The sequence below is a fragment of the Cynara cardunculus genome (assembly GCF_001531365.2).
Source record: "Cynara cardunculus var. scolymus isolate 2C chromosome LG 3, CcrdV1, whole genome shotgun sequence".
In the NCBI taxonomy this organism is placed as follows: domain Eukaryota; kingdom Viridiplantae; phylum Streptophyta; class Magnoliopsida; order Asterales; family Asteraceae; genus Cynara; species Cynara cardunculus.
The window spans coordinates 4,412,605-4,422,424 of NC_037530.1; the positions used below are offsets into that span (position 1 = coordinate 4,412,605).

General features: G+C 35.7%; 2 protein-coding genes across 2 annotated transcripts in view; both read right to left on the bottom strand.

The window, feature by feature from the left end:
• Window positions 1-2,888: 2,888 nt before the first annotated feature.
• Window positions 2,889-4,699, bottom strand: LOC112508649 (putative ribosome biogenesis protein C8F11.04). The gene has a single exon (XM_025113328.1). It carries the CDS (start codon window positions 4,697-4,699, stop codon window positions 3,176-3,178), a length of 1,524 nt encoding a protein of 507 aa, XP_024969096.1. The 3' UTR covers window positions 2,889-3,175.
• Window positions 4,700-7,847: 3,148 nt separating this feature from the next.
• Window positions 7,848-9,820, bottom strand: part of LOC112510554 (30S ribosomal protein S1) — a 4,244-nt gene continuing 2,271 nt past the window's right edge. The window contains exons 2-8 of the mRNA XM_025116018.1: window positions 9,475-9,549; window positions 9,323-9,394; window positions 9,143-9,223; window positions 8,953-9,050; window positions 8,456-8,581; window positions 8,324-8,372; window positions 7,848-8,239 (exon numbers count right to left, since the gene is read on the bottom strand). Coding sequence (XP_024971786.1) covers window positions 8,063-8,239; window positions 8,324-8,372; window positions 8,456-8,581; window positions 8,953-9,050; window positions 9,143-9,223; window positions 9,323-9,394; window positions 9,475-9,549 — 678 coding nt within the window. The 3' untranslated portion in view covers window positions 7,848-8,062. The remainder of the gene's footprint in view (window positions 8,240-8,323; window positions 8,373-8,455; window positions 8,582-8,952; window positions 9,051-9,142; window positions 9,224-9,322; window positions 9,395-9,474; window positions 9,550-9,820) is intronic.

Genomic DNA, 9,820 nt, shown 5'->3' on the forward strand with positions numbered 1-9,820 from the left:
TTTGTTTAACAGAGTCAATATTTTTAGGTATCACAGTGGTATCATAGTGGTATCATCGGAGGATGGTGGCCGGAGGCCGGAGAATGGTGGCCGGAGAGAGGAGAGTTTTAAAATACCAAAAATATCCTTGCATTAAGATTTTAATTTAAAATTACCAAATTTATAAATTTTCTAATTTATCTATTGATTTGTTTTCACAGTTACCACAAACAACTCAGTTCTTGTTTGAATAGGCTCCTATATATATATATATATATATATATAGAGAGAGAGAGAGAGAGAGAGAGGTTGGTTATTATACAACCCTTGACATTTGTGCAACCAATACAACCCAATCTCAATCGTCCATTTTATTTTATTAATATACGATTTCATAAAAGTTTTGATTATTTCCTAATATAAAGTATTGAACATAATTAATAAACCATATTCATCTTGCATAAATATTCAAATCATAATAAATGAACTCTCATCATTTCCATAAATATCTCAATTCATTGGGTTGCATTGGTTGTACAAATGCGATGAGTTGTATTTGAAACAATATATATATATATATATATATATATATATATATAAAAGCTTATCTATAATACACACATATATATAGAGAGAATAATTGCTAAATATATCTCTATTTTGTCCCTAGTCCATTAATAAGTTCAAAGTTTTGGACTTTTATCAATAATATTAATAAAAAAGACTCTTTTAGACTTTATTCAATATTCATGACAAGATTTCACCATTTTTTTTTCAATTTTATGTTAATCTATGCTTTTTGTCTTCTGTCTTTAAGTTCTTTTAAGTCTCAACAATTTAATTTGAAGTTAATTTTTTTACTTCTTAAAATATTTCTAATTTATGTAATTGAAACTCGGACATGTTGAAACTTTGTATGTTTTTTGGATCAAGGTCGTTGATTTTATAATAGTAAATTATGATTTTCGTTCCTATGGTTTGTTGAATATTGCCATTTTCATCCCTATGATTTTAAAATTATGATTTTCGTCCCTATGATTTATAAATTGTTCATTTTGATCTTTAAGACTATCAATTAAATACCTTTATGTCCCCTTTTTTGATGAACCCCATCGACAAGGCCACAACAATACTCCCCCTCCCCCTAACCCTACCCCTACCCCTACCCCTACCCCTACCCTCTTAATTTTACGTTTTTCAATTTTTTTAAAAACATAACGATTAAAAACACCAAGAGACTGTTTATCAAACACTTATCTGGTAAGTGTTTATCAAGTTATATTACTTTATTGATGAATATGGGAAGAACCAATAATCTTACCCGATAAGAACGAAGACAAGGAACTAGAGTCTTACCCGGTAAGTAAAAACGTCTCCTCTTACCATGGTTAGCGTTTACCAAGTAAATTATTGGTGGACTAAAATCTTACCATGTAAGTAAATGATAATATTGAATTTTGCCGATAAGTTCTTACCCGAGTAAGTGTTTGGTAAACGGCCCCTAAAAATTATGTATAAAAATATTTAAAATATTTATTAATAAAAAAATTGATAAACTACATTTTTTATTCTTTTTGTGTGGAAATAAATAAATATCTTTAATATAATTCGTTTTTTTATATCTACAATTTCAATTATCCTACGGTTTTGATTTATGTCATAAGATTAACAACGTTCAAGTTAAAACCATTAAATAACTCTAATATAAAAGTATTTTAATTTTTTCTATTTATTAAAGGGATGACAATTAATTAACTTTTTACGAGATATTTTTACCAAAAAAAATATATATATATATATATATATATATTTTATTTAATTAATAAAACGCACAATTATTTGGTTTTATAAGTCGTTCAGTAACTTATACCAAACAATAGGAAAACTAATTAAAATAGTCATTTTGGTCGTATGGTTTCACCTCTTAGGCAATTCTCTCCCGTAATTACACAAACGTCACTATTGTTAACACATCTACATTTAAGCTTGGATCATCAAAAGAGCGTATGTTATTGTTAACGTATATAAATTATGCATTCGATTTGTACTTTTTATATATGTTTTGGTAAACATTTTGTTTTTTTTAATATATAATATCATCTATATACTACAAATAAACTCACACATCCTCCTCACTTTTTGTGAGATTTGAACCCCGACTTCCAACGAAGTTGGGGCTCAACACGCCATGTGAGGTTTGAAGCCTGACCTCCGGGGAAGTTGGGCTCTACATGCTAGGTGAGGTTTGAATCCCCAACCTCCAGGAAGGTTGGGGCTCTACATGCCGCTAGGCCATAAACCCTTTGGTTCAATATAGCCCTTATCTCCTTCGGTGGAGACTGCAAATGATGGGAATCCTATCGATAAAGAAGAGGTATAAGCATCGCCTCTCGATCCAATCCGTCTTCCCTGGCCTCCCCAAAACACTCTTGATACGAAAGAGACCTCCCGCCATAGAGAAGAGATCTGAAGTTAGCTTCCAATCAGTATCATTTGTTACAAAGTTAAAGAATAAAGGCAGAGATAAATGGTTTCAATCAAGTCTGATCATCAAGAAACAAAACGACTCCTGAATCTTGTAGAAACTGAGCATGCAAATTCCATTAAAATGACACAAGTTCATCTCTAAGCATATAAAAACAGCAAAACCAATCTTGACTGCAAAAATGGATCTATAACACCTTCAAAATCCAAAATTTTGAACCCCAATTGAGTTTCAGCCAAACTAAATGCAGAATTGAGGTATAATCCAAGATTAAAACCCTGGATTTGGGTTTTGTGCAAACTTAATCAGAAAGCATCATGCTTTTCGTACAAATTTATCGAAAATCATCAAACAAAAACACGTAAGAATTTTGAACTTCATAGCAACCAAACTTTGATTCTAAAAGACCTGCAAAGACCTTCCGAATCCATGATCAAGATTCCTCAATACGGTTTCATGACTTTAATATGAAAGCAGTCTGCTTTTCCAACAAAGTTACTAGAATCATCAAGAAAACTCGACAGAATGAATCTTGAAGTTAACTGCAATCTACCAAACTAATATTTGATTGAATGGAATATTGAAGTGAACCCATAATCAAAAACTACATAAAACCAGAATTAACAGAACAAAAATGCAGAATTTGAAGCTATGAGATCAAATTCTCTATATGATATCATTAGCATGCTTGAACTCACCAAATCAAAATTCTTAAACCTTTGCCACTGACCTTCCTTTCTTCCTTTCCTTCTTCCCAGTATCTCCATTCTGTTTCTCCACCTTTTTCTTCTCTTTTTTACCGATCAAGATTGTGTTAAGATCATCCCCTTCAACTACATTCCCCTTCCCTTTCTTCTTTCCTGAATCACCGTCATCTTTTGCTCCCCTCTTCTCTTTATCACTCTTCTTTGCTACTCCCATCTTCTCTTTAGCACTCTTCTTCACCTGTTTCGCTCCCTTAAACTCTCCTTTTCTCTTCCTAGCCACCAATTCAGCACTACCCAAATCATCTTTTTCAATCTCTTTGCTCTCATTGTTGTCATCTCCATCACTGTCACTGCCTAGATCACCTTCATCTCCCTCAGAATGAACCTCATGAATCCTCCCACCACTCTTCTTTGCTGGTTTATCTGCCTTCAACTGTCCTTTCCTCTTCCTACTCACCAATTCAACACTGCCAGATTCATTGTTTTCGATCTCTCCCCCTTCATCTTCATCCATATCATGATTGACCTCATGAATCCTCCCCTTCTTTGATCCTTTCTTCTTTCCCACTTCCTCTATTTCCATGGCTTCTCCCTCCACTACCTCAACATTCTTTTCCTTAACTCCTTCAATTCTCAACTTAATATCAGGCAAAGATTGATATAAAGGCAATGCCACTGACTCTGAAAACTTCAAATGCAAAGACCTCACACCAGACAACTTCTTTGGAACAAACTCAAGAACCCCATTAATGGCAGAACCCACATTCTCAATAATTTCATCTCTTTCCATGGATGCCTTGGCGACACGAATCACACTACACGTCCCTGTCCTAAAAAACAACAACCCAGAAGAACAACCTCTCTCAATCTGCTCCTTCCAATTCTTATGACCCAAATCAACAGGCAAAGGCAACTTCTTTTTTTTAAAGAACTGTTTACCCAATAACTTAGGAAGAAGTGGGATTACCCTTTTGTCAGCAAAGAACATCTCGTAAGAATCACAAAGCTTTCTCTTCGCTTCAAAAGGCTTGTAGTCAGTTTTAAGCTTTGACAGCTTAAGGACTTTGGTGACTGAGATTCCGTCAGCTTTGATCTTCTTCTTCGCGATTTCTGATGTGAGCTTCGAATTGGGTCTATCGTCGATGATTAGACAGAGCTCCGGGAAGGACGTCGGAGAGATGAGAGGGTGCGGGAGGGGAACTTTGTGAGGGTTGGTTCGAGCTCCATTGATTCCACCTTTCTGTGGGATTTTTTTGAGTGTGAGGATCAAGTATATGAAATCATCTTCGGGTAATAGCTGGGGATTCTGCGAGTTCGATTGGGAGCTCTTCCATTTGATCAGAGCATCGACGGCTTGGGTGGCGGTGGAGATAGAAATAGCCATTGAAGAACGCCGGCGGAGAAGAGAAGGTTGGGAGGAGAGCGGCGAGGAGGAAGGAGGAGAAATAGAGAAGTTGGAAGGAGCTTGACCTAGGTCTAATTGTATGAAATTAAAATACCAAATTAGTCCCTCAACTATCACTATCATTTTAAATGGCCTCTTAAAATGGGTAAACTACAATTTGATCATGTGGTTTACACAAAACTATGAAAATCATTCCTAAACTTATGAATACAAAAAATATAGTTTTCACCTTTACAGTTTTAGCGATCCCCTCCAATCATATTCTCTGGCAAACCGAATTCCAAATTTGAAACCTACGTCAAAATGCAATCTAAATTCCAAAATCCAAATGTTTTCATCACGGTATCGGTCAAACCTTCCCTATCACTTATAGCATAAAAAAAGAACTCAACCACAAGGGTGGTGCCTGATTGGTTTGAGTTTGGCTCCAAAGGTCAAAAGTATCAGGAGGTCACAAGTTCAAATCCAAGGAGGATTAAAAATCCCCTTGTGGTCACGGAGGTTCAAATGCGGTGACTCTGGGCTATCTGCAAAGCAAGTGGTCATCCTGAAATTAGTCGGCTCACATAGCGGGTTGGATATCCAGGTTAATAGAAAAAACTCATGTTGTGTCAACCCTTGTAGATAAGAGTTGTCCACAAACCCGCAACTTTCGAGTTTGTAATCATCCTTCATGAAATGAGGAAGAGTCCGATCTGCAAAGCCATATAGAATTGCTTACCCTTAAGGCCTCAACATTCTTATAGTCCCACACAATCAGTCATTGTGATGTATTGATGAAACTTCCTTTTGTACCCTGTTGGGACCATTGCCTTGAGATTGTTGCTTTCTAATAAACTTTTCAGGGTACTACTTGCATAGTCACGAGCCTCATTTGACACCTGAACAAAACAATGTGCCAATAGACTTAACAATTTATGTAGCTCCAACTTTTACAATCATAGAACATAATCGGGTACCTGATTGACGCTATTCGAATGACTCCATCATGGTTCGACCAGGTTCTGCCTCTAATAGCTTATCTTGAGTAACCCTAATAAGTTCTTTCAGCCGAAGTTCGAACATCTTACTAACATTGTCGGAGGTGGGGGAGATTGGAAGGGGTGGGGATTCAATGTGAAATGAAGGGGATGCTTTTTTTTCAATATAATCCGAAAATTAAGTATAATATATATTTTTAATCAAAACTAAGAAAATGGATAAAAGGATAAAAATGTCCCTCGACTAATAACACATTGACTAATGGTATTTAGTAGTTGACCATTTTTAAGGCAACATACGAACTATAAATAACCATTTTGTACTTAGTGAAGACCAAAGGGACCAAAATTGTAAATAAACTACTATTTTGATCCCTTTCGTTTGAGAAAAGAACATTGTTTTGGTTTTTAAACTTCATCTGATATAAAAAGGTACGTTGTTTACACTTTCTCACGGTTTTGATCCAAAGAACAATGGCCATCGATTATCTACGTTAACTAGGCATGGGAATGGCCCCCGACCCGTCAGGGAATCCGGTCCACCCGCCCCGGTCGGGAACGGGGATTCCCTGCGAAATCGGGGATGAGGACGGGGACGGGTATGGTACTCGCCGCCCCTCCCCGTACCCGTTATATATATAAATTATATATATATATATATATATTATTTATTTCAATTAAAGTGGTAGTTCATAATTTCTTATTTTCTAATTAGGTTTATAATCTAAAATTGTTTTTTTTTTATGTTAATATGTAATATTTTGGATATCAAGTTAAAATACAATTACTCGATAAGTTTTGTATATTACTCGATATGGTTTTATATTACTCAACATCTTTTGATACATATGACTTCAAGTTTTTTTTTGGATTTAATTGATTTTTTTTTTAGGTTATTAGTTCTTAGATGTTGTGGCCTTTTTTTGTATCAAATTAAACTCATTTTGATTTTAGGTTTATTGAAAATGTTTGAGATTTAAACATGTATGGTCTCTCACATATTTAATTTAAAATAACTTATATAAACGGGGGGAAAAAATCTCCGTTTCCCCGTTAGGGATGCGATTATATTCCCTGGCGGGGATGGGGACGGGGATAGAGATAAGTAGTCGGGGACGGGGATTGAGGTCCCCGCTCCATTTTCTCATGCCTAACGTTAACTACAACATATTTCGGTCTTTTTTTTCTTTTTGTCACTTTCCTTCATTTTATTATTAATATTTTACTTAATAAAACCCTCATCGCTCCGATGACTCTTGATTGGGGCATCGCTAACCAATCTCTTTAACCATGAGGGTATTGATAACCGATCTTTGAATCAGATTGACTTAAAAAAATCATAACTAATGGTAACAGGTTTGGCTTTTAGTAACCAGCCTCAGACCTCTTGATCTCGAGCTTCACGCCTACCTGCCCAGTGCCCACCTCTAATGCTTTGAAACCTACATTGTTGTTTATGAGCAACCCACACCTCTAAAAAAACACAAAATCGTGGGTTCATACACACTAAAACACAAAACTCTTCGAACCACAAACTAAAACTTACCCCTCCAAAACCCTCAAACTCATGCACTTTTGCCAGAGATGAACAATTCAACACCGAATATCGCAGTCTCCTGACGAAAAAGCCATTTTACCGGTATTCGTACCAGCTAGTTGGAGTGATTCAGCCGGCAAAACTCCATTTTTACTGACTGGACGGAGATGCTCTAAAAAGCGATATAGACGTTGAATTTAAAGATTTACATTAAAATCAAATTATGTTCTTCGATTGAGAAAGCAAAGGAAGAAGCAAGAATGACGATCTTCAATATTGCATAGGCTAATAATGTTTTCTAAAAGACACAAAAAAATAGAAGTTGAATATTATATGACCAGTGATCGATCTTAATTCATTCAGCATCTTGTAAATGATAACATTTTACGCTTATTTTTAGAAGTTACTCAGAACTACGCTTATGAATCACAAAGATCTCCTTGAAGACATCGTTCAAATGTTGTGGGAACACAAAATAAAACTAAGGGGTTGTTTGTTTACCTCTTAATAGTTTCATTAAGAGACAACATCTGAATCATTAAGAGGTGAATCTTGTTTGGCAAAAAAAAAGTCTGTCTCTTAATGGTTCTAAAATCCTCTGAATGATTTTGTATCATAAGCCTCCCTTAACCATTAAGCGCACTGATTTCATTATAAACAATTACCAAACAATTATATTTCATTTTGCACTATATCATAAAAGCCTCTTAATCATTTTGCATCAAACCATTCAGCAACTGCCAAACAATCCCTAAGCTGGAAAAGGAACCGGTATATACAAACAACATATGCAATAAAGATCATAACTTGTCATGATACCATACAGCAATCAAGCTGAAAAACACTTTGACTTTTTGTAAAAAGGTCAACTTTGATCCCAAATGCAATATAAGATCACCATTAAAATGCTCTGTTTTTTTCTTTCTTTTGTACATTGGCCATGAGGGTATTAAGAAAAGGGTATGGTGGTCATTTTGGTTGGTTATCTACTTCAAATTTGAACCATTTCCAATTTGCATACATATTTTCTTCGTCGTTGAAGGGCAAGCCATCCGATTGAAGCTGTTCTAGCTTTCGAGTACCAGAAATCGGCGGTAACTTCTGCCTGTACTTCTTTGCCATTTCTGCAGCTTCCGAAAATACCCTCTGCCATAATAAAAATCACGCCGTCAATGCATAAAACGAAAAGGTTAGTTTGGTAATAGAAAAAGAATGAAATATATGAACTACCTCCCTGTTTGATAAGAACAAGCCAGGTTCACTTTCAAGCTCTGCAGTGCTGTTTGCCACAAGATCAAGATTTATTTAGAGATCAAACATTTAGCCAACCAAAACATGGAGGGGTTATTTCCGTCTTTTTACCTGAGAGAGATTTTATCGGGGAACATTGACTTCACGACCAAAACTTTGACCTTTTCATCGAGTGTTAGCACATCATTGATCGAAACAATTTTGCCTCGAGTGATGTTCGAGATGTGCAGCAATCCACTGAAAATTGTATAAGAATTCTTTAAACAATCAGCCGACGAGATTAACCCAATATATCCCACTCGAAAGCTGCGTAAAGGGATGTATGCAGCTATCTATCATCTACCTCAAATGGGCAGCTTCAAATGAGAACCGTAAATATTTTGAGAACTTGTGAACCAACTATTCACGAATTATTCATGATGAATCTCATGAACAATGAAAATGTTTGATATTCATGAATATTTTAGGGTTATTCGTCGTGAATAATTCATGAAATAGTTGGTTCTCATGTTCTCAAAATATTTATGGTCCCATTTGAACCCGCCCCTAATTAAAAAGCACATAGGATCCGAAACTTAAGAATGTGAACCTGACACACACAATCTCACCTTCTATTACTTTCGCCGATCCTTATTTGAGCACCATACGGGAATATTTTCCTCACTGTTCCTTCCAAAAGAGTTCCCTCCTTAAGGTGTATCGCGTTCTGTATTAATCGCAAGTTATAAATATTAAACAGAATAGTAAACTAAACAATATGAGATCGGAAAACCCGTGATACTTAAACGAATGACCAACCCAAGCTTCCTTTTCACTGAGAATTAAGTCATTTGTATCCTCGCTTATTCGAGTAATTTGAACATACAATCGACGCCCCACCTACGTTCATCGAGAATTGCCATGATCCAAATAATTATTGTAGAAAAAGAATAGGCGAAAGTGTAAATAGAGAGATTGATATGAGGTTTATCAACTTACGTTTTCTTTTAGCTCGGTGAAGTTATTAACACGATTCACGAGTTCAACCTTAGGAAGAAAAGCTCGTAATCCCTGCAAAAGCCAACACTTAGGCTAAAAAATGACTAAAAAAATGTCCGTCGTTGAGGGAGCCGAGATAGCTAAAGTCAAACCTCAATTCTTGTAAGAAGACCACCAGTATTCCACTCTGTAATTTTGACCTCTATAGGTTCATTCAGTTGCTTAATCTGCAACAAACGTAGAAAAGGTTGAAAACTAAACTAAACCAGTTTCGATTATGAAATGGAAACCAAAAGTCTTGATTTCTATGAAGATAGACTATAATTCTTACCCCTACCAAATGAAAACAGAGGCTACAAATCGAGTATGTGAAGAAGTAAGGCCTCGATAATAGCAAATTTCACGACATAAATGCACAAGCCCCTCAAGTTTGTATACAAAATCAATTGACTGTATGAATGACCATGTTGTTCACATGCGCCCCCGCCCCCTCCCCCT